At 33.3% G+C, this 25,238-nt stretch overlaps 1 protein-coding gene across 1 annotated transcript in view; it reads right to left on the bottom strand.

The window, feature by feature from the left end:
- Nucleotides 1-24,959, bottom strand: part of PXDNL (peroxidasin like) — a 559,370-nt gene extending 534,411 nt beyond the window's left edge. Inside the window, exon 1 of the mRNA XM_051970215.1 lies at nucleotides 24,501-24,959. Within this exon, the coding sequence (XP_051826175.1) occupies nucleotides 24,501-24,664 (164 nt within the window). The 5' untranslated portion in view covers nucleotides 24,665-24,959. The remainder of the gene's footprint in view (nucleotides 1-24,500) is intronic.
- Nucleotides 24,960-25,238: the final 279 nt, after the last annotated feature.

Genomic DNA, 25,238 nt, shown 5'->3' with positions numbered 1-25,238 from the left:
AAGAAAGAAAGAAAGAAAGAAAGAAAGAAAGAAAGAAAGGAAAGAAAGAAAGAAAGAAAAGAAAAGAAAAAAAGATGAATAAGCTGAGTATAAAAAGGCCTGGAAAGATTTACATGAACTGATGCTGTGAAACAAATAGAACCAGGAATACATTGTCCACAATAACAGCAAGAATGTGTGATCAACTATGATCTCAGTTCTTCTCAGTGGTTCAGTGATCCAAAGCAATCCCAATAGACTTTGTACAGAAAATGACATTTTCTCCAGAAAAAGAATTATTGAGATTGAATGTAAATCAACATGTATGTTCATTTTTTTTCTTTTTTTTTCTCTCCCATGGTTTTTCTCTTTTGCCCTAATTTTTCTCTCCCAACATGATTAATAAAGAAATGTAGTAAATATGTATTTATTAATATTATTCATTAATAGTATTAATTAATTAAAATAATATATAATAAATTAATATTAAATTTTTTAAATTTAAAAAGAGAGAACAAAGGACAAATAACAATTGCCTGTCAAAAATTGTCATAAAGATGTTTTTTTAGGGCAGATTTGGGATGGAAAGAGGAAAAAGGGAAGAAAATATGAGGACAAATCTTGTTAAATTTTGTTTATTTTCCTTTTGTGAAAGAGGACAAACTGTCCATACATAACTCAGCCCTGCTTTACTGGGTTTGCTTTCTAAGGCCATTGGAAATATTTCTCTTAAAAAGCTTCTATTGACTTAAATAGACCAAATAGGCTAACAGCAGCTTTATTGGAAATAAGAAAAAGAATTACTGCTAGAAATGTTTTATAACACGTTTCCTCAGGTCAGCTCACTCAGTACATACTAAGATGACATATTCAAATGATTTTTAGAAATTCATCTCAATCTGTTAGCCTCCACTTAAGTCGTTCTCCATTATGTATATAACCCAGGGTTTTCTGGAGATGACCAGTTCACCTAACATGGAGGTACCCTTGAGAGGTTTTTGGAATATGTCCATATTACTTAACATGGAGGCTTTTGCATCCCTTATTATGTGGGATAAGGTAGTCTTCTTTGGTTGGTTCCCTACATTTAAAATTGGCAAAAATAAGGCAATTTGGAGGCAGCTAGAAGGCACAGTGGATAGATAACCAGCCCTGAAGTCAGGAGGACCTGAATTCAAATATGCTATGGTCTCCGCCTGTGACCCCAAGCAAGTCATCTCCATTTAACCTGGTTGCATCAAAAAAAATAGACAGGTTTTCTCTTTCTGGTATTCTTTTTGACCACTCTTATCTGCTATATCCAGAGGGCATAGATCACAATTTACTCATAGGGCAGGTGCCATGAATTGAACTTGTGAAAAGTGGAAGATTTTCATCTATTGTTCTCTCCTTTACCCTGATTCTGAGAAATAGTATCTGGAAGGGCTAAGGGGAAAGGAAACGCAGTAAAAGAGGGAAAGAAAGGGATTGTTTATTTCTGATCATGTTGTTATTCTTCCTCAGTTGCAAATGAAGAGATAATATCTATGGAACTGGAAATTGGTGCCATGGGAAGCCAGGAGGGTAAGCAAAATGGAAGAGCCAGCCAACTCAGCTTGGAAGTCCCTAGGGTACCCAGGACTTGAACCCAAAATGGGTTTTGCACTTGGTACTGGGACTGTGTTCTATGAGAAATATGGTAAACTGCAAACATTTCCTTCTGAAGCGGTACAAAGCAGGAAAAAATATTCAAACTCACCTGTTGGAAGTACATTTATACTTTTTTTTATTATACCTTTTGAAATAAATATTCCCTTGCAAAAGTGAATTCAGTTGTTAGTAATTAAATAGAATTCAGGTACAAGAAAATCACTCCCTACAACTGAGGGAATATCAGTGAGGACTGGAGCTATTAAAAGAGAGCTTAGAAACCCCCTCCCCCCAAATTCCTCAAGGATGCTGGGAGAGGAGTGAACCCTGATCTACCTACACTTCAGTCAATGAAGGCCAGGGTAATCTTATGTAATATATGAAATAGAAGCACAGACACCTTAATGTTCAACAATAGGGATTTACAAGTACTGTCATCATTCTCTAAATCTGGCACTCTGGGGCTTTGTCCCCTAACAAAGCTCTGATAGACCTTAATCTTAAAGACTTTGCTGTCTGAGGTGCCTTCCAGATCTGGATCTGTGACTGTATGAAGCTTTGCTCATACATGATCCTAGATTGAGCACACATCCACATGTTTGTTCATCGTTTCAGGCTACCTTTTTTCTATCAGTTTCAGAGACTACAACTGTAATATCAGATAGGAGTTTTATTAGGGTTTTTTAATTCAAGAGAAATTTGCAAAGTAAGATTAATTATTGAACACAAAGATAATTTTTGGAGGAGAAAAGGACTGTTTAATTGTATGAGGAAAATAAATTTCAAGAGGAAAAAATACAAACAGAATAGGTCTTAAAAACCACATTCCTTTGGGAAGTAGCAGCAATGTTTAAAATATGTGCCAGTTTGATGTTGAGAGAGATGAAACTGTACCTTTTTTTTTTAAAAATGATATGATTTATGACACAGACATGCTATAATGAAGCAGTTACATCGAGTCCATACAAGCTAAATCATGATTATGTTTCTACCATACTATAGAAACAATATTTATTTAATTATGCCTTAGCTGTGTGCATTTAATTACATTAAATTCTTTCAGATTCTAGGGGATAAGCCTAAGTGGGGAAAAATACATTCTTAACTCCTTAGTAATGTGCCTCAATTTACCCACTTTGAAATCTTAAACAATTATTTAGCAATTAGATAAAATAAATAATATTTAGGTATGCATATATTAATAGAAATATAGGAATATTTAGTGTCACAATCTACACCAAAACCTAGGAACGTCTTCTCTCAATCCATCCAAAGTGGCCTTCCTGTTATTCACACATGGCATTTCTCTTGTACCTCTGCCTTCACATCACCTATCCCAGCCCTACTTGAAACCTCTACCACCTTATCTCCACCAGTATACTTCCTTTAAGATTCAATCCCAGCATATGACTTTATAGATGTATTCTTCCCTAATCTGTCCAACGGCTAGTGCCCTCCCTTCTTCCCTAAACTAACTTTTAAACATTTATTCTGTATAGACATATTATATATGTTTTATACATACGTTACCTTCCTTTATAAGATGTAAAATCTCCATGAGAAATGACTGTTTCAATTTTGTCTTTAACACCCCAGCACATAGGATGTGCTTAATAAATGCATGTTAATTGATTTATTTTAGGCAAGTTCTTTTGTAAGCATGATTTCCTAACTGGTAAGATGAAGAGCTTGTTATATCTATGGCATTTCTAAAGGTCCTTTCCATTTCAGCCTGATGTAATTGTACTCTATAAACAAGTTATTATTTTCACAAATTAGTATCAATATCTTTTTAAATTCTATTATTTGTGTAACTTATTTCTAAAATCCATCCTAAGGGGAAGAAAGCTGTATCTTCATTTTTTTTTAATGCAAGACAAGCTGGTGGACATTTGTCCAATCTAAATGACATTTTAAAAAATGTTTCTTTCAAAGCTTCTTCAGCATGCTGAATATATTATTTGATAAAAATTCATTTAGGTATAATCATAAAAGGAAAAAAAAACATGAAAAAGAAATTTCTACTTTTTTTCCTAAGCAGTCAAACCAACTTCTATTCAACAGTTATAGCATAAATGAAAAAGAGATACCATAAGTCCACACCAATCACTTTCTGGGATTCATGGAGCAAACTATTATATTGATCCATGGGGAAAAGGTGTGGTCCTACATATTAGGTGTGGGGGAGTAAGAATGGATTGGGGAGGGGAGGGAAAAAACACATCCAAACTAGGAGAAAAACATAGACACACAAGGAGTAAATGTCATCAAGATTTATCTTGAATTTCTACCTAGTTAAAATTAAAATTTTACAAAGCTTTTTTTCTAATTCAAGGTTCATGCTAAATCCCAAACTTTTTTCTTACTTTGTCTTTTGTCCTATCTGTATCACTTCCCTCATCTGTCTATTGCAGGCTGCATAACTTATTATTCAGTAAGCCAAATATGGAAAAAAAATATTCAAAGTGAGCAAAATCAGATGATGTTAGCTAAAATCTTTAGTCACCTGGGCTGTTGTGGCTACTTAAAACTAGTTACAATCATCCCTAGGTACTTCAGAATATTTTATAGCATCACTGAATTTAAAATCTGGGAGTTTAACTTGTTAAAACCTATACATGAAAAGAATCACTACTTTATATAACTATAATAAGTATTTATCCTGCCTCTGCTTGAAGACCTCCGAAGAAAGAAACCCCACCATCTCGACAGACATTCAAGGTCACTTTTGGGCTCTAACAGTTTAGGAAGTTTTTCTGACATCAAGTCCAAATTGGCCTCTTTGAAAATTTAATTCACTTCTTCTGGTTTGGTAGTCTAAGGCCAAACAAGAGCAGTTTAATCCTCCTCCATATAAGAGCTTCTCAGATGTTTAAAGACAGTTAGCTATCCTGTTGCCACTGAATCTTCTTTTCTTCAACCAAATATTCACAGCCCTTTCAACTAATTCTTATGTGACTAGGATTCTCCTCTTCACTATCTTAATTGTTCTTCTAACAATTTAGTTTATCAATATCTTTCTTAAACTTTGACACCCAGAATGGAACAATAACCCAGAAGTGATCGACAAGGACTGAGTCCACTGGTATTATTACCATTCTATTCCTGAAGTTAGATCATTTTTCTTATACCCACAGCTCATGGTCTATGACATTATTGGCTACTCACATACTAACTCATAATGAGATTGTGATTCATTGACATACCCAGATCTTTTCAAGACAACTATTATCTAGCCATAACTATCCCATCTTATATTTGTTAAATTTATTTTTTATACCAGTGTTAGGCTTGATTCTTATGCTTAATGAATTTCATCTTGATTCATCCTAGTATTCTAACTTGTCAAAATTTTCTAGGATCCTGACACTGTCATCCACTGTGCTGACTACATGTCCTCATTTTATTCAACTACCATTTTGAGGAGCATACTATTTATTCAAATCATTGATAAACATGTTTTTTAGCACAGAACCAAGGTCAGATTTCTAAAACACTCCATTAGAGACTTAGAAAAACATTAAACCATATTTTATTATCATCTAGCTCCTATTTCTCCATTCTTCCCACAAGAATACTATGAAATACATTTTCAAAAGTGCTACAAAAGTTAGGTAGACTATATTCACAGCATCATCTCATGAACTACTATAGTGACTGTCAAAATTGGAAGTATGTTTATTCTTCCATGATTCATTCTTGTTCTTTGAAATCACTGCTTCCCTTTATAAATGCTCATGGAACACCTCTTTTAATTATTTATTTCAGAACTTAAAGTTAAATTTAGCAGCGATTGTTTGCAGATTATTCTCTTGCATTTTTCAGAATCAAGACATTTGCCTTCTCTATTGTATTGGCTCTTAGATATTTAAACTCACCCCTTTAATACATGTACATTCTTTGGAGTAAAGAAAAAAACATTCTCTTATATTACCTGACAAACTTAAAATCTTGAGAATATTTTATCCTGTCTAAAGAGTTTATTTTCTTTTTAATAATAGAATTCTTTCAAATTTTCCTAGAACAAATAATTCCTATTGACAAAGATTATTCATAAATATAGAGAAAGAAGTTTACATAATACCTTTTATGAGACAGATTTGATACTGCTTTTAAAAACAAGTAAAAATAACATTACAATGAAATTATAGATTGTGGATAAATATATATTAAGCAATATTATATAAAACATCAGGCAATAGAATAGAAATCTACAGTAAAAAATACATTGTAAAAAAAAAATTAAATAAAATAAAAATTAAATTAAATTTTAAAAAAGATTGTAACCAAAGAGGCCAAATGTGGCCAGTTAGCCATCAAAAGGACTATCAACATAGTAAAATGATAAAGCAAACAAAAATTAAATAAATATATATATAGTTATATTAATAAAAGCAAGGAAAGGAATTATTAAAAATTAAACATACCTTACTAATAAAAAATGTAAAAAGAAAAGGTTTAGAAGCGAGGATCTTACTTGAGGTCTGTGAACTGTATATATAAATATGTAATAAATATTTCAACAAAATTGGCTACTTTTGTGATACTATTTATTTTATATTTAAAAAACATTACAGGGAATTGATCCATAGGTTATGTAAGTCTTTCAAGTGTCCATGACATTAATATATATATGTGTGTGTGTATGTATGTATATAAGAACCCTAAACTAAACATGGTTTAAGCAGAGGCCTTTTTCTCAACACAATAAAAAGTATCTTTCTATCTTAAGCCAAGAAACAATATAATAGACAACAAAGAAACATTAATAAAGAAGAAGATGCCTATTCTCCTTGTTTTTATTTGACATAGCATTGGAATTTCTAGCAATTATCCATAATACAAGTTAAAAATGACAGAGAAATGAACAATGGAAATGGTGAAGAGATTAAAATACAATTATTTACAGATGAATAGTTAATAATGTCTAGAAAATCAATTTGTCTAAACTAAAAGAATAATGGAGACAATAAATGAATTCACAGTCAAAAGATATGAGATTAAGGCATAAAAGTTTTTTCCACTCTTAGTTATTAGTATTAAAAATCATTCAACAAGCATGTTATTTGCCATGATTTGTGCTAGTCACTGAGGTTACAAAGTTAAAAAAACAAAATTAATTTTCATTTCCCTTAAGGACTTTATAATACATTAGAGAAAAATCTGATAAAAAACATCTAATAAAGCAACTGCTTTAAGAAATGTCTACAATTACACTCTAGGATAAAGTCCTGATTTCTACCCTTTTTATAAAGATAGATAACTTTCTAAATATCCATTTACCTGGATTTCTGGTTGCCTTTGATTGAATAAGAGTTTAAAACATTCTGATGTCAGAGGCAAATATTAAGAGCAGTTCAGACACACCCAGAGAAAGCATGTGTTTTATCTTTTTTTTATCCAAGAATTCTTTTTATTGTTGTGGTAAGTTTGACTCATGGAGGTAAAAAAAAAAAAAGTTTACAGCTGCCAACACCGTTAATTTTAAAGAATGAAACTAATCCAAAATTGATAAAACAAGTGATAATTTGGGAAATACTACATAGGAATTTCATCTTTTACCTTTACTGGGAATTATTATTATGATCTATAACTAATAAAGAGTTTTATCAAATTCATAATAATTTACTCTACTGTAAGGACGTAGTTGCTATGTAAGAGTCTTCTTCCTGGATTTCCATCTGGTTTAAGTTATAACAACACTTAGTGAGTGACCATTTTTTGGCTGACCTGGAACATTTTTGAAGAAAATTCCCAGTGTTGCAACACTTTTTACCCAAATTTCTCTTAGGGGTGGCCAAAATGTAGTTGGCTAAAAGGCAGAAACTGGCCTTTCCCTCAGAGGGTGGAGTAAATCTGAAATATTAGGCCAAGGCTAGAGAACTGTCCTATGCAGGTGGCTGTGGGAAGGGTATAGAAAAATAAATGCTAATTCAGAAGTATCTTCATTACATACAAATGTGTGGTTTATAATAAGATCTGGGTAAAAATTAAAGTATGAAAATACTAAGCTATAGTAATAGGGAAGAGTTTCATTTAGAAGATACCACTTAGATTGAGTTTTGAAGTAAAACAGGCATTCTGAGAGATAGAGATAAGAACAAAGAAAGAGATGTTCTAGGCATGGAGGATACATATAGGTGAGGAATGCAACTAGGTCAACTTGGCTAAATCACAGAATGCTTGGAGGGGAGTAATATAAACCAGCTTTTAAGTAATACAGTCAAAAATTGCTTTTAACCAGAAAATCATGTATCAACATATTTTTTACAAAATATGCCTTCTTGGGATTTCCATTCTTCACAATTTTCTTAATCATCTATAGTATTTAAATAATCATATCCTCAAATCTTTTCAGTTCCCTAGGACAGAATTCATCTGGTAATTAGTCATTTCTTGATTTAAAAAAAAAAAAGAAAGAAAAAAAGAAAGAGTCAAGTTTCACATCTTTCTGTAATCCATTATTTTCCAATTTATCTAATTCCTTTCTTTGATCTCTTGGCCCAAAGGAAATTTAAAATAAACAAATTGTAAAAATAAAAATAAAAATAAAAGACAAGTAGCATCCTTTTTGTCTGTAGCCTTTATTAAAAGTTATAGCTTATCCAGACTTTAGCCTTCCAGAAACTATTCTTCAAAAAATATTTTATGTTACTCTTCTGCATTCATTCTTAGTTGCCTGCCCCTCCCTTCCAAATTATTTTAAAATCTCAGTTCTTCATTGAGTGCATGCAATTAAAATGGCTTCCTAATATGTTCTTTTTCTATTAGGAAGAATTTCATTCTTGAGAGCCTCCCTGCCCTTTTAAATGAACTTAACTTTTAGAATCTTAGGTCCCAAATGCTAACTTGTCTCTGAATGTGAAAAACTAAAGTTTAAGGTACATTTTAAAAAAAAAAAAAAAGAGCATGTACCTATTAGTATTATTAGTACCTATTAATATATTAATATTAGTATATTAGTATCTATATTGTAGGTACTAATTTAGGACTAGAATTCCATTTTTTAAAAAAACTTGATAAAATGTCATGATCAACTACTTTAAGGAGATCAAAGGGAAAAAATTATCTATATGTACCAAAATATTATAGCAGCTCTTTTTGCAAAGGCATAACCAAAGACATGCTAAATTTCAATTACACGTTAGTAAAAATAAAGGTGTACTTTTTTCATTCAAATTCACAAATCTCCAGATGGCTCTGCTATATTAACGATATAAGTTAAGAACTGTTTTAGAGAATCTGTGAGTTTAGAAGGAAAGAAAGAAATACTTAGGAAAAATAGGACTAGCTACTAAGGACAATTGATCTAAGGGAACCAATGTGACTATGTCGCTATACATAAATATATACATACATACATACACATGCACACATGCTCATATGTATATATACAATGTTTGGATACCTTTTATTGATGATTTCTTTCTTCATCTCTATATTTTAGCTTTCCTAGTTTTCTTCAAGTCTTATCTAAAGTCTCACTTCTTTCAAGAAGGTTTTTCTATTCTCTTTAATCTTAAGATATCTTCATGTTGTTTCTCTTCCCCCCCCATTAGACTGTGAGTTCTTTGAGAGCAAATATTTAATTTTGTTTTGATGGGAGGAATGTTTGTTAAAAATCTTTTTTTGTTCATTTTATTTATTTTATTTTTTCTTTCTTTATATCTCCTGGTGCTTAGCATAATGCCTGGTATATAGTGGATAGTTAGCAAATACCTATTGACTTGCCAGTTATTCTTATATCATAACCATTTGGTAAGGAGAGGAAGATTTATCTATGCCCATCTGAAACCTCCTAGGTAATAAAGAAAATCAGTTAAGCACAAATTTACAATACACTGATGATATCTGATAATGTAAACATCATGCTGCTCTAGTTGTTTCCTGTTTCTGCTATAAAGAAAAGACATTCTTTATTATGCTTCTCAGGGACCTTTGTTATTTTTTTTAATTGTTTTAATTGATAACCCTTTCTGAAAGGAAAACTATATACATGTGCAACCTAAAATGTAATACAAATTTTAGACTATATTCAAATTTTTCAGTTTGTGGAAGAGTATAGCTTATGTTCAAACCAATATATTTACATGCATACAAACATAGATACCCTGAAATTCTACTAATTTAAAACTTTGAATTAATAATCATCCCTTTATTGAAATATATGAATATAATCAATCCTCAACTTTCCTGGAGATAACATAAATTCCTAGAAAATGGCACAAAAGTAAAAAAACATGAATGTTAATACACTCAAGCTATGAGAGATAGAGCTTAGCTTCCGATAACCACCAAAAACTATAATCATTCACTAGAGATTGGTGAAAATGTACTTTTCTGTATACAATTCTTTATAACAAAACATTTTGATAATATGCATTTTTTCTAACAAAGTAATCATGAAATAACACATAAAATGATACACCAAAACTAAAATTGGTAACATGAAAAATATGTTTTTTTGCTAGTAATTCCCTAGAGTGCTGTGACCTTTGGTGTTAACATCTCAACTTTTAAAAATTGATTTCAGTGATTCAACAATTCTGGAAAGCAATTTGGAACTATGCCCAAAGGGTATAAAACTGAATATCCTTTGATTCAGCAGTCTCATTACTGGACCTGTATCCCAAAGAAATCATTCAAAAAGGGCAAAGGTCCTATGTGTGCAAAAATGTTTGTAACATCCCTTTTTGTAGTGGCAAGGAAGTAGAAATTGAGTGCATTCAGATCAGTTGGGAATGTCTGAATAAGTTATAGTACATGTATGTAATGAAATATTATTGTCCTAAAAGAAATGAGGAGCAGGTTGATTTCAAAAAAGCCTGGAAAGACTTACATGAATCCGAGTGAAGTGAGAAGAATTAAGAGAACATTGTACACATTATCAAGATAATGTGATGATTAACTGTGATAGACTTGGCTCTTCTCAAAAATGGGGTAATTCAAGGCAATTCCAACAAAGATGATGGAAAATGCCATCCACATCCAGAGGAGACGAAATATGGATTTAAGCATGGTACTTTCAACATTTTTGTTTGCTTTCTTCTTTCATATTATTTTTTCTCTTTTGGTCTGATTTTTCTTGCACAACACAACAATATGGAAATATGTTTTTAAAAATTGCACATAGCAGCATGATAATTGTGTAAATATATATAGAAGAATTGTACATATTTAGCATATATTGGATTTCTTGCTGTCTAGGGGAGAAGATGGGGGAAGAGAGGGAGAAAAATTTGGAACACAATGTTTTGCAAGGGTGAAGGTTGAAAACTATCTTTGCAGATCTTTTGAATGTAAAAGGCATTTAAAAATATATTTAACCTATAACAGATTACTTCCTGTCTTCAGGAAGAGAAAAGTAAGAAAGAGAGGGAGGAAAATTTGGAGCACAATCTTACAAAAAAAATAAGGATAAAAAAGAGTTTATTACTAAACAAGAAAGAGAAATAACAAAAGACAAAATGAATTATTTTGATTACATTAAATTAAAAAAGTTTTGCATAAATAAAATCAATGTAGTCAGAATTAGAAGGAAAAAAAGGAAACTGGGAAAAACAAATTTATAGCAACTGTTTTTTTCTGGTAAAGGCTTTCTTTCTCAATTATCTGAGGAAATGAGCAAAATTTATCAATATATAAGTCATTTCTTAATTGGCAAATGGTCAAAAGATATGAACAGGAAGTTTTTAGAACAAGAATTCAAAGCTATCAGCAATTAAATAAAAATGCTTTGAAACATTAAAAGACAACTCTGAGGTACCACCTCATACCCATCACATTGACTAACATGACAGAAAAGGAAAATGACAAAGGCTACAGGAGATGTGGAAACATAGGTATACAAATACTAATGAGTATATTAATAGTAATGTAGTACAATAATGCACTGTCAAGGAGCTGTGAAATGGTCCAACTATTCTGGAAAACAATTTGGAACTATGCTCAAAAAGCCATAAATCTGTGCACACTCTTTGACCCAGCAATACTCTGCTACTTGGTCTATACTCTCAAAAAGATCAAGAAAAAGGAAAAGAATTCATATAAAGAAAAAAAAAATTAAACAATTCTTTTTGTAGTGGAAAAGAATTGGAAACTGAGACGATACCTATCAACTGGGAAATAATTGAAAAGTTGGGGCACATGATTTTGATGGAATACTACTAGCTATGACAATGATAAGTGGGATGGCTTCAGAAAAACCAGGGAAGACTTACATAAGTTGATGCAACATGAAGTAGCAGAACCAGAAAAATGTTGTACAGCAATAGTATAACAGTCAACTGTGAAAGACTTAACTCCTGATCAATACAATGATCCAAGACAATTTTGAAAGACTCATGATAAAAAATGTTATTTACCACCAAAGAAGAATTAATGAACTCTGAGCACAGAGAGTAAACATGTTTTTCCCCTATAATGTTGCTCATGTGAAAATATATTTCCTGTGACTTCAAAAAATAATATTGCATCATACTTTGGTGATCTGTAACTTACCCAGCCCATGTTGAATTCCATTCTCAGATGGGCCTCAGAGGATGTTCTGTCCAACTTAAAATAGATATATAAATTCCATCAGGATATCCACAACTACCCAGCCTCTATGTGGGGAGATTTCTAGAAGTATATTGCACTTTCTTATTAGGTGACCAAGTCTATTTTTGGACAGGTCTAACTCTTTAATCTCTCTTCTCCCCCTTTTTTTACTGATTTAAAATCTGTATTCCTTACTCAGTGGTATTAATATTCCTCTTGATCCCAGACCAAGAAATAAAAAATTTTTAATATGAAAACTAAAATAGTCTGGTTATCTATCATGGTTGCTTGTGGTTTTTTCTTTAACCTAATCCATCACATTAATGCATTGTTGGTGGAATTGCAAATTGATGCAACCATTCTAGAAAGTAATTTATAACTGAGCACACATTTTGATCCACCAATACCACTAGTAAATGTATATTCCTAAGAGATAATTTTAAAAATGGAAAAAACCCACATGTACAGAAATGTTTATAGCAGCTATCTTTGTAGCAGCAAAAAATTGGAAATTGAGGGGGTGCCCATCAATTGAGGAATAGCTGAACAAATTGTGGTACGTGAGTATAATGGAATATTATTGTTCTAGGGGAAATGATGAGAGGGCATATTTCAGAAAATCCTGAAAAGGCTTACATGAATTAATCTGAGTGAAAAAAGCAGAATGACTGGGTTTATACCCCAAAGAGATACTAAAGAAGGGAAAGGGACCTGTATGTGCCAAAATGTTTGTGGCAGCCCTGTTTGTAGTGGCTAGAAGCTGGAAAATGAATGGATGCCCATCAATTGGAGAATGGTTGAGAAAATTGTGGTATATGAATGTTATGGAATATTATTGTTCTGTAAGGAATGACCAGCGGGATGAATACAGAGAGGCTTGGAGAGACTTATATGAACTGATGCTAAGTGAAATGAGCAGAACCAGGAGATCATCATATACCTCAACAACAATACTGTTTGAGGATGTATTCTGATGGAAGTGGATCTCTTCGATAAAGAGAAGATCTAACTCAGTTTCAATTGAGCAAGGATGGACAGAAGCAGCTACACCCCAAGAAAGAACACTGGGAAATGAATATAAACTGTTTGCATTTTTGTTTTTCTTCCTGGGTTATTTATACCTTCTGAATCTAATTCTCCCTGTGCAACAAGAGAACTGTTTGGTTCTGCAAACATATATTGTATCTAGGATATACTGTAACCTATTTAACATGTATAGGACTGCTTGCCATTTGGGGGAGAGGGTGGAGGGAGGGAGGAGAAAAATCGGAACAGAAGTGAATGCAAGGGATAATGCTGTAAAAAATTACCCTGGCATAGGTTCTGTCAATAAAAAGTTATTAAAAAAAAAAAAAAGAAAAAAGCAGAATGATGAATAAATTGTACACAGTGATAGCAAGATTGTGCTATGATCAACTATGAAAGATTTGGTTTTCTTCAGTGGTTCAGTGATCCAAGATAATTCCAATAAACTTTGAATAGAAAATGCCATTTGCATCCCCCCACAAAAAAAAAAAAAAGAACTATAGAGATTGAATGTAAATCAACACATACACATATATACAAACACATACACATATATGCAGTGATTGTACATGTACCCTATATCAGATTGATTGCCATTTTGGGAGGGGGAGAGAGAAAGGAAAGAAGGAGAAGGAAAAAATGGAAATCAAAATATTAAAAATTTAACTTGAAAACTAATAAATAATTTTTAAACACCTAATTTATCATGGTGCCAATTACAGAATGCAATCAAAAATATAGAATTGCACATCAATCTTGACATGAATCTCTACTGTTGAATTTATTTTGTTTAAAAAGAAATATGTTTTAGTTCATTTAAATTTTCCACAACACAGTGATACTATTTTTATTTTTCTTTATCAAATTCATTTTCATTATTTAAAACTACCTTTTATATTATCACCATGCAATTAGTCTTCTAAACACATATAATTTTGAATTAGGTGGTACACAGAGCAACACAAAAAGTTATATTTCTGATCATTTGGGAGAATTAACTCTAGTGAATCATTTTTTAAAATGTAGTATATTATTTAGTTACTGAGCAAAGGGAAGGAAGGGTATACTTAAAAGTTAAAATCATATTTTTATTTTAGGAAGAAAGGGACACATATTGTACTGCTGTAATATAAAATTCACTGAACATAGAGATAGATACTTTGGGTTCTGGTCATAGTCCTGATACTTTGCTGAATGGTCTTAAATATAATCTCCACAAGCTGCTGGGTTTTTTTTTTCCATTAAATGGGAATACTTGTACTATTTTTCTCAAAGAGTTGCCATGAAGATCAAATGAAATAATGTATATGAAAGCAGTTTTTAAGAGCCAAAGCCTTCATAACTATTACTATATATTTCAGGGGATATTACTTGATCTCTAGTACAAACCAAAGATTTAATAAAGGACTTTTTAGGATGTGTGTGTGTGTGTGTGTGTGTGTGTGTGAGAGAGAGAGAGAGAGAGAGAGAGAGAGAGAGAGAGAGAGAGAGACAGACAGACAGACACAGACACAGAGACAGAGATAGAGACAGAGGGAGGGAGGGAGAGAGAATGAGGAAGGAAAGAAGAGAGAGAGGGAAAAGGAGGGAGGGAGAGAGGAAAGGACAGGGACAGGGACAGGCAGAGGAATAAGGAAGGAGTACTTTGCATATATCTCAATGAAACTTCATAACAGCCCTGTGAGACAGCATACATGAAGAGGCATGGAGAGACTGTCATTTGCTCATAATCAAGATGAGTTTTGAACCAGAGCCTTCCTCCTCTTTTCCCTTTAAAAAAAATCATATTTTACTTTTCCCCCAGTTATATGCAAAAAAACTTAATGTTCATTTTTACAAGATTTTGAATTCCAAATTTTTCTCCTTCTTTGCCCTCCTCTCCTCTGAAGATTGCAAGCAGTTTGATATAGTTTATATATGTGCCATTATGGAAAACATATTTCCATATTAGTAACAGTTGTGAAAAAAGAAACAGCTCAAAGGTTTAAAAATGAGAAAGAATAAAATAAGTGAAAAAGTATGCTTTAATCTGCATTCAGAGTCCATCATTTCTTTATCAGGATATGGACAGTGTTTTTTTCTTTGTGAGTCCTTTGTACTTGTGGATCATTGTGTTGCTGAGAAAAGCTGAATCACTACAATGTTGATGATACTGTGGACAATGTTTTCTTGGTTCTACTCATCTCACTTTACATCAATTCATACAAGTCTTTCCAAGTTATCTGAAATCTGGCTGTTTGTTATTCTTACTGCACAATAGTACTCCATTACATTCTTATACCTCAGCTTGTTCAGCCATTCCCCAATTGATGGACATTCCCTCAGTTTCTAATATTTTGGTACCTTGAAAAGAGTTATTATAAATATTTTTGCCAATGTGATTCCTTTTTGCTTTTTAATGATCTCTTTGGGATACAGACCTACTATTGGTATTATAGGTTCAAAGGTTATACAGTTTGGTTGCCCTTTGGGCATATGAACCAAGGTCTTCTTCACTCCAAATTCTACCCCCTATGTTTCTGTATAAATTAAAGAGACTGATCTATTAAATATTTTTAAAACTCAAAAACCCTTTGTAATAATATAAGAAGAATGTACTGACTAAATGTCAGTAAACCATATCCTACATATCTAGTATTAATAACAGATATGCCCTGATCCATTCATATTTTCAATTGCAATCTCACCTTTAAAATTTTTAGCACTGATATTCTTATGGTAATGCTATAGGATCATGAATCATGAAAATCCACAATCTCCACATAATCAAAATTTTGGATGATCCAAAGGGCAAAGGAGATATGTATGGTACACATAAATAAGCAGTCTACTGTTTATTTTTGACTGTGATGCAAGAAATGTCCTTAAAGATATTGTTAAGAAAATATATAATTGAAAAGAAAGCTGACATGTTAAAACAGATAAAACAACTCAAGCACTATGATGATATCCATAAAATATTTAAGAAAAAAAGAATTAAAGAATATATATGTGTATGCATGTGTATATGTATATATGTGTTTGTGTATTTATATATATGTGTATATCTACATATAGATATAGATATATTCTAGCATAGGGGATCTTTTCTGTTTCCTTTGATCTCTTTGAGGGTATAGTAGCAGTATTGCTGGTTCAAAGGCTATGCATGGATTTAGAATATTGTGGGAATAATTCCAAATTTTCTCCAAAATGTTTGGAACAATTCACAACTCCATCAATAGAGTATTAATGTATCTATTTTTTTCCAATTGGAAAAAGTTGTCATTTTCCTTTTCTGTCATATTAGTCAATTTGATGTGTGTGAGGCAATACTTCTGAGTTATTTTAATTTACATTTCCTTTTCATGGAAAGAATGTCAGATCCTCACTAGAGAATTTATGGAACAGAATGTAGAACAGTACAGAATGAGAAAGCATTGGACAAATGTAATCTCTATCATTGGAAGGAGAGGATTACAAATACTAACCACAATATGTGAATGAGAGGCAACTTCCATTGGGTTAAGAATATAATATGGTCAGGAACAACCAGGACTGACCTAGAACATAGAGTAGATAACTACAAAAAGTGTCCTCTTGCCCCCAAAGCTATCCCCAGTGGCCAGTGAAACACCACTCTCCACTCCTACCTGATAACCACTCCTAGACTAGATTATTCTAAGTACCTAGAAAACTCTAGTTACTCCTCTAAGATTAAGGTAAAAATCTTACCTAAAAAAATTTGGGGGGAAGTTAATTGCAAATATTTTACCTAGGGAAAAAATTATTAGGTATAGCCCTTTCCCATTAATTTAATTTGTCAATATTTGTGCTAGCAGAAGACCCTGAACCTGAGCTATTCCCCTTAATGAGGAAGGAGCTTTGGGAGAGAGGGAATATAGGCAGCTTATAGGCAACATGACATCACCTGAAAAAGGAGAAGGAAAGAAGGAGATAAGGGCAGGAAAGGTTGCTAGAGACAAACTTGACCTATTTGACAGTTTTGCCTGTGGGCAGCCCATAGTGAAGCAGAACAAAGAGAAAATAACTGGCCCACAAGGGAATTAAGTCATGACCTGTCCTCATTAGCACTCTGGTCTAACCTACTAAGCTAGGTTAAAGACCTACTTAAAGTATAAGTGCAAAATGACATTTGGAAACACTAATAAACCAGTCTATAACACAGAAATTGGTACCTCCAGATTTCTTTCTCAATTTTCTGCAAGTATTTAATTAATATTTTATGTCCCCACACATAAACACCAAAATACAGGTGTGGAGTTCTTAAAATTCTAAGGATAGCATTATTTCAGGTTTTACATTTTCCGACACTCATACAATAAGTTAAGAAATAAATGTATCAAAGTTTCTTCTCCTACAATTCAAACAAATTAATTTTGTACATATATACATATGTGCATGTGTACATATATCTACATATGTACACATAAGTGTATATCGTGTTTGTACACGTAATTCTAAGATGGGAGACAACTGGACCACATTATATAGAAAGTGTGTGTGTGTGTGTGTGTGTGTGTGTGTGTGTGTGTATAAGAGAGAGAGAGAAAGAGAGAGAGAGAGAGTGACTGTGTGTAACCATAAACAGTTAAAGATAGAAGGGCCCTAAAGACTATCTAGTCCCAGTCCCTCATTTTATAGATTAGGAATCCCTAGGAGTGATGAGTAACCATTGTTACCTCAGAAATAATGTTGGGCCAATGTATTGTGTCAGTGCCCTTGGGAAAAAGTTTTGTTTCAGGGGTCACAGTAAGAGGTCAAAGTAACCTCTGAGGGTTGAATGAAATTTTTTAAAAAGTCACACATGGAATGGAAATTGGAAAATGCTGAAAAAAATCTTATTTTGTTATTGAACAAGTTGAAATTCTTATCAACTGAACATGTCTTTTCCTTACCGAGGCCAATCCAATTTTTTTTCCATTTGATTTTGCACTATCTGGAGTGCAAAGTAAGCTTTCTACACAGAGGAAAAGTCTTTAAATGAGTAACACAACTTACTTATTCCTGTAAATTAACATTTATCTAAGACTTCTGGGGAAATCCTGACTCAATAAAACATTCTGAGCTTAAATTTTTTTTTTCAAATATAATCGAACAACCTTAAAGTGGGAATTGGCCATTAAAATGAACCTGACTCTTTTCCATCCCCCATTATGCTTCCGAAATCCATTCACATTTCTTAGTACATAAAAAGATTGCACAAGGTACAGACTAAGACCTTGGAATAAAAAGAAACTAAAGAAGCCAAGTGATGTACTGCTTTTGATTAGTGATCAGACGGACTACATGAAGAAATTATTTTTATTGCCAAAATTTTTTTTATCTACAGCTTCCAATTCCTGATGATTTATCCGGCTCTAAAGGACATAAAGTAAAAAATCATGCTTTCTAAAACTTTATCTTTATGATGACTGATTGAATCCTTTCCTATTGGGCTGATTGTATTTGCCTTAAAAACAATGGATATAGCATCAGTTATATCTCCCATCAAGTGACATTTTTTCTGAAGTTTTATATTCTTTCCTTATTCTAAAATCTAAACTTTAAATACAGCAAATTTCCACAGTGCCTGTGGTGGGGAAAAGAAGATTATCTACACTCAGTATAAGATAGATTTAGGCAGCAAGGAAAAAAAAAATCAGATAAAAATTTATCTGTTGCCACAATATTGTAAGAAAATAAATTCCATGATTATTTAGTTGCAGATAAAATATTGCCATTACCTCTATCACCTACCAGTTACATATTTGAAAAGAGCTCTATAACCTTTTAGTCTTAACTTACAAAGATATACTTTTTTCCTTTATTTTTTATTTTTACTTTTTTCCTTTAGAGAATGCCCACATTCATGAGTTTTGTCATGGGACTTAATAATATTGTTAAATGACAATATAATCATTTGATATTAATTAATTATTTTATGAATGGACCAATTCATGTAGGCCTTAAATGTATCTCTAGCTTCATGATATCCCACACACTTTTTTTTTTTTTAATGAAATCCCTCTTTAAGATGTTATTTTCCCCTAGCTATCAGTCAGCATATTCAATCACAGGCTTTGAATCTGCAAAAGCCAGCTCATTTTCAGTTACTTAGAGCAAACCTATCTCTGGGTAATGGAGTACTGAAAAACCCATGAATTAAAATGAATGAAAAGTACTACTGTTTTTTTTCTTTGAGTCCTATTAGTTTCTTATCTTTTTTAAAATGTAGTTCAGCCTCCTAAATTTCATTAAAATTATATTACATAGTGAATTTTGAATATCTCTCTAAAGAATGAGCAAGTCAAATTTTTGGTCTTGTCTGGTCAAATTTTTTCTTCAAATTACAGGTAGGTCCTGATTGTACATTTTTTCATATTGATTTGCCCTATAGGATTTGGAAGATGTTAAATGTTACTAAATATAAATTGATTGATACTGAGTGAAGTGAAAAGAACCAGGAGAGCATTATAACACAGTTACAGTAAGATTATGCAATGATTAACTTTGATGGACTTTGCTCTTCTCAGCAATGCAGTGAACCAAAACAACTCCAGTAGACTTGGGTTGGAAAATGCTATACGAATCCAGAGGGAGAACTATGGATACTTAAAGTGGATCGAAGCATACTATTTTCACCTTTTTTTCCTTTCTCATAGTTTTTTCTCTTTGGTTCTGATTTTTCTTTCATAACATGACAAATTTGAAAATATGTTTAAAAATGGATGTACATGTATAACCTATATCATACCGCTTGCTGTCTTGGGAAGGGAAGTAAGGGAGGGAGAAAAAAAAAATTTGGATCTCAAAAATTTTATAAAAACGAATGCTGAAAACTACCTTTACATATATTTGAAAAAAATTAAATATTATTGAGAAAAAAATCAAATCACATTAAAAGTTTTAAGATTTTTCTGGAAGGCAGCGATAAAGTACACAGATTTCATTAAAAAAATATATATATATATGCATATGTGTGTGTGTGTGTGTGTGTGTGTGTGTGTGTGTGTGTGTACTGGGCTTATACCCCAAAGAGATACTAAAGAAGGGAAAGGGACCTGTATGTGCCAAAATGTTTGTGGCAGCCCTGTTTGTAGTGGCAAGAAACTGGAAAATGAAAGGATGCCCATCAATTGGAGAATGGTTGAGTAAATTGTGGTATATGAATGTTATGGAATATTATTGTTCTGTAAGGAATGACCAGCAGGATGAATAGAGAGAGGACTGGCGAGACTTACATGAACTGATGCTAAGTGAAACGAACAGAACCAGGAGATCATTATATATCTCAATAACGATACTGTTTGAGGATGTACTCTGATGGAAGTGGATCTCTTCGATAAACAGAGCTTTAATTGATCAAAGGTGGACAGAAGCAGCTACACCCAAAGAAAGGACATTGGGAAATGAATATAAACTGCTTGCATTTTTGTTTTTCTTCCCGGGTTATTTATACCTTCTGAATTCAATTCTCCCTGTGCAACAAGAGAACTGTTCGGTTCTGCACACATAGATTGTATCTAGGATATAGTGTAACCTATTCAACATGTAAAGGACTGCTTGCCATCTGAGGGAGGGGGTGGAGGGAGGGAGGGGAAAAAATCGGAACAGAAGTGAATGCAAGGGATAATGCTGTAAAAAATTACCCTGGCATGGGTTCTATCAATAAAAAGTTATTATATATATATATGTGTGTGTGTGTGCGTGCTTGTCATCTGGGGGAGGGGGTGGAGGGAGGGAGGGGAAAAATTGGAACAGAAGTGAGTGCAAGGGATAATGTTGTAAAAAATTACCCTGGCATGGGTTCTGTCAATAAGAAGTTATTAAAAAAAAAAAAAGAAAGAAAGAAAAATAAAAATACTAATTCATAATAAATAAATAAATAAATAAATAAGTAAATATATGTGACAATTAACATGTTCCTGGAACTTTCTAATTCATTTTCAACTTATTGGAAATAACCATAGCAATCTTTTCCTCAGATAAGTTACAGCAGGGGAAACAATGAGCTTCTCAGTTTTAATATTCATCACACTATGCTTTTCTCTATATCTTTTCAATGAATGCTACTTCATTTTTTGAGATCACAAAATAGAAATGATAATATCTTCTGGCAGACTTAAAGAAAAAAGGATGCTTGGCCAACAGGAAGGAAAAAGAGTGAGAGAAAGAGAAGAAAGGAGGAAGGAAGGAAAAAAGGAAAGGAGAGAGGGAGGAAGAAGAGGGAAGAATTAAGGAAGAGAGGAGGAAAAGAGGGAAGAAGGGAAGAAGAAAGGGAAGAAGGAAGAGAGGAAGGAAAGTAGAAAGGAAGGAAGGAAGGAAGGAACGAAGGAACGAAGGAAGGGAGGGAGGGAGGGAGATGAAGGCAAGGAGGATGAAAGGGAAGGAGAATGAAAGGGAAGGACAGAAGAAGGGAAGAAGGGAGGTAGGAACTAAAGAAAGGCAGTGAAGAAAGAAAGAAGGAAGGAAGGAAGAAAAGGAGGAGGGAAGAAAAGGGAGAGGGAAGGAAAAAAGGGAGAGGGAAAAAGGTAGGGAAGGAGAAAGGAAGGTTAAATGCTTTCACAATGTTCTTACAACTAGCTACAGAACTTCTGTCTCCTTATTCGTTTTCATTGTGATTTGATTGTAAGGACTCTGCTCCTCTTACTCTCAGTACATTAGAGGTTTTGTTTGTTTTTTTTTTTTTTCCAGATATCCCTATTCTTGGGGATCTCTAGAAGATATCTTCTGGAAAAGGAAAAGGGTCTCATAAGGTTCTGTTTTAGTAACTTTAAAAATCAAATAATAAGCATTAAATTTTTCATAATGCTTTCTCTCTTATTCGTTTCCATCCATTCAGTAAGTATATATGTATACACACACACACACACACACACACACACACACACACAAAATGTTTGCATTTTGTTTTCCCCATTTGAATTATGAGCTGGTATTTGTCTTTCATAGACTGCTAGATAATATAGTAGCTAAAAGCACAGGACCTGCAAATTGGTAAGAAAGTTCAAATTCAGCTTCAAACATCTACTAGCTGTCACCCCTAGACAAGTCACTTGCCCTGTATTCATTCAATTTCCCCATCTATTAAATGAGTATGATAATAGCACCTCTTCCCCAGGACAGATGTAAGAATAAAATAATATTTGTAAAGTACTTTTTAAACCTTAAAACATCATATAAATGCTAATTGTCATCATCATTATTATTAATGGACTCCCCAGTACTTAACACATTGCCAGGCACACATTAAGTGATCAATTAGCATATTCCAAAGTGAATAGCAGTAAGAATTCCAAATATATTTACCCTCTCCCCCTCCCCCAGATTTATAGGAAGTAGAGTTTGATTGAATTGGGACAATGAACTTTATTTTTTTTTTTAAATTAGTGTGATGGCTAATTATTCTCAAAACATGTTGACATTTCACTTTGGGTTTATCTCATTAAACAGTAATTATTATCCTGCTCCCTAACAATTTCATCTTCAGATTTCAAATATTTGAATGTTAAAAAACTTAAATTATGTCTGCAAGGGAAGATCTATTCTAAAGAGATGTTGTGTCTCTTTAAAAGCTAGGAAAGAAAGAAGAGATGAATCACAATATTAACTATCCTGTAGTTAACAGGGCAAATAATTGTGGCTCAGATAAAATTGCTCAGAATTATTCTACATTCTACTGGGAAGATAATCAAATACTCAAGAGCAATTCTGAACAAATCAGTGGAATTATTTCCTGGTTTCTCCCCTCCCCCCAATTCAATCATTTTAATTGAAAGATTATGACTACTAGCTTTGTACTTTTCAAGTACATGATTTTCCCCCCCTACAATCAATTTATGTTGAATTCTAACAGCTATTTCTTTCAATGTTAAATTTTCAAGTGCTTGATAACAGCTAAATTGCTACCTCTATTTGAAACAAAAATCTGTATCTACTACCACCTTGTGTTAAAAATCTTGAATTTTCATTTATGCCCTGTTTACTTGACATTTTCCCATAGGACTTGTATTCCTGGTCATAAGTTTTCTTTTTGTTCTTAGTTACAATGGTAGTCTAACAAAGTGCAAAATAAAGAGTGTTACAAAATGTATACATTTGGGTAAATTACCTGACCTTTACATTGTGTTATCACACCTAGATTATTTTTTGGACTATCGAGTATTGCCACTCCCCAGTTGCTTGTCCCATCCTGTTATTCTCCCCAAATAAACTGTGAGAAATGCTTTGTTCAGCCTCCAAGATCTTAAATATCCAAAGACTGTCTCAAGTCCGCTGATGAATGGATGAGGTGAAATGATTGAAAGAATTTTTCTTTCTTTTCTTTTCTTTTCTTTTTTTATAGAATTTCTCTAGGAGTCAGGACATACTAGAAAGCAAGCACTACTACCTTGCCCTTTAGGTTAGCACAAGCTTATTTCTTTATTCTTTTCACTATTATCCCCCCAGCTAACTTGAAAGATGATCAAGATGTTCAATCTAATAGCAGCTGTAGTGATAAGGATTTAATAACTAATAACTAATTTAATAACTCTCCTCAGTCTCTTTTACAGTGAAATGGAAGTGCTTCTAGTGGAAACTAATCCCAAATTTATGAAATGGAAAAAGGCAATGAAGAGAGCCGGGCCTTGAACTAAGTCAGGATACCTAGTTGAAGTCCAATTCCTAACTGTAACTATGTGACCTAAACAAGTGACTTAAATTCTCATGGCATTTTTGCTCCTTTTTAAAATGAAGAGGTTGGAAAATATGATTTTAAAATTTCCTTTCAAATGTAAGATCTCAGAGCTCAATTTAGCAGGGCAATCTGGAACTACAATTGGGACTAACACACTGCTGCAACTGAAGTTCCAAAATTATGAGAGGGGCGGGGTTTGGGGTAGGTTGGAACAATTGGGGGGGGGGGGCGCGGGGAGGGGGACAGAGGAGGGAAGGGAGAGAGAGAAAGAAAAGAAAAATGAAAAAAAAAAAAGTCCAAGTACAGAGAGTGCTAAAATAAGTTTGTTTTTCTTCTTTGAGGGAGGAAGAGAAGAGAGAGAATGAGCATTTTCAAGACGAATTCCTAGTTATTTTAAAAAATACTATTTCTAGAAACTCAAATTTAAGCTTCTGATTCAAATATAATGTCCTGTTTTTATAAAGCCTGATAAGGCATATTCCCACAATTTTCCAGAGTCGACAGTACTCGAAATGCACAAGCAAGGAGGGTATCGGACCCCAACCAAAAGTTACAAGAGAATGACATTAATCTCCTGCAGGCAGAGGTTCGATGGGGTACAGCGCGGGTAGAAGAAGGGGGGTTGGGTTGTCACTGAGCAAGTTTGCTAGGGCTTGTGTAAACTTACAGGACTGTGGTCTGCTGTGGCACCTTAGGGATGTGATCCAGCATCAAGTGCATGCAGCGGATGGTGCTCTTAAAGCAAAGACAACGGCTAGGGCAGGACAGAGCCGGGAGGACCCACAGAGCCAGCAGAAAGCCGGCGGTCCAGCAGCTTCGTTTAGGCTCCATCACTCCATTCGCGGCAGCGGCAGCAAAGACGGAGACTGCTGTTGGGACTTGGAGCAGCCACGCTTTAGAGCTGCTCTCAAGGAAAGCACAATTCCTGTCCAATCAGCTAGAGGGGAGATCACATTACAGAGGCTGCGGGCACGGGGCAGCACTACACTCAGAAGGGCAGATTATTAGTCTTGTCAATGTAAAAGTCCTCTTCCCCCCAACCCCACCCCAAAAATTCATTCTTTAGAGTCATATAAATGTTAAATTTTTTCAAAGGGGCATTCCTTCGCATTTTTATGTAGACCCATCCTCGTTGCCCGTAGCTTTCCTTTTGAAGCTCAGCTTGATTAAAATTTTATAGGATCAATGCAGAGCTGATTTTCTTTTTTGTCTATTTAAGCCACCAAGTCCTAAAGGGTAGGGTTCTAATTAGATGCTCTAAGCACAAATATTCCTTCACTACTCCAAAGTCTAATCATTTAATATGCCGTGAAGACAGGATAGAAATGATTTTTAATAGTATGCTAACTAAGAATAAGTTCATTTTACAAATAGTCAAATTAGTTCTAATGTTTAAATGTTAAGT

Source organism: Antechinus flavipes, chromosome 1 (assembly GCF_016432865.1).
Source record: "Antechinus flavipes isolate AdamAnt ecotype Samford, QLD, Australia chromosome 1, AdamAnt_v2, whole genome shotgun sequence".
In the NCBI taxonomy this organism is placed as follows: Eukaryota; Metazoa; Chordata; class Mammalia; order Dasyuromorphia; family Dasyuridae; genus Antechinus; species Antechinus flavipes.
Note: the sequence above shows the minus strand (reverse complement) of the source record. Positions and strands in the feature narration are given on the sequence as shown.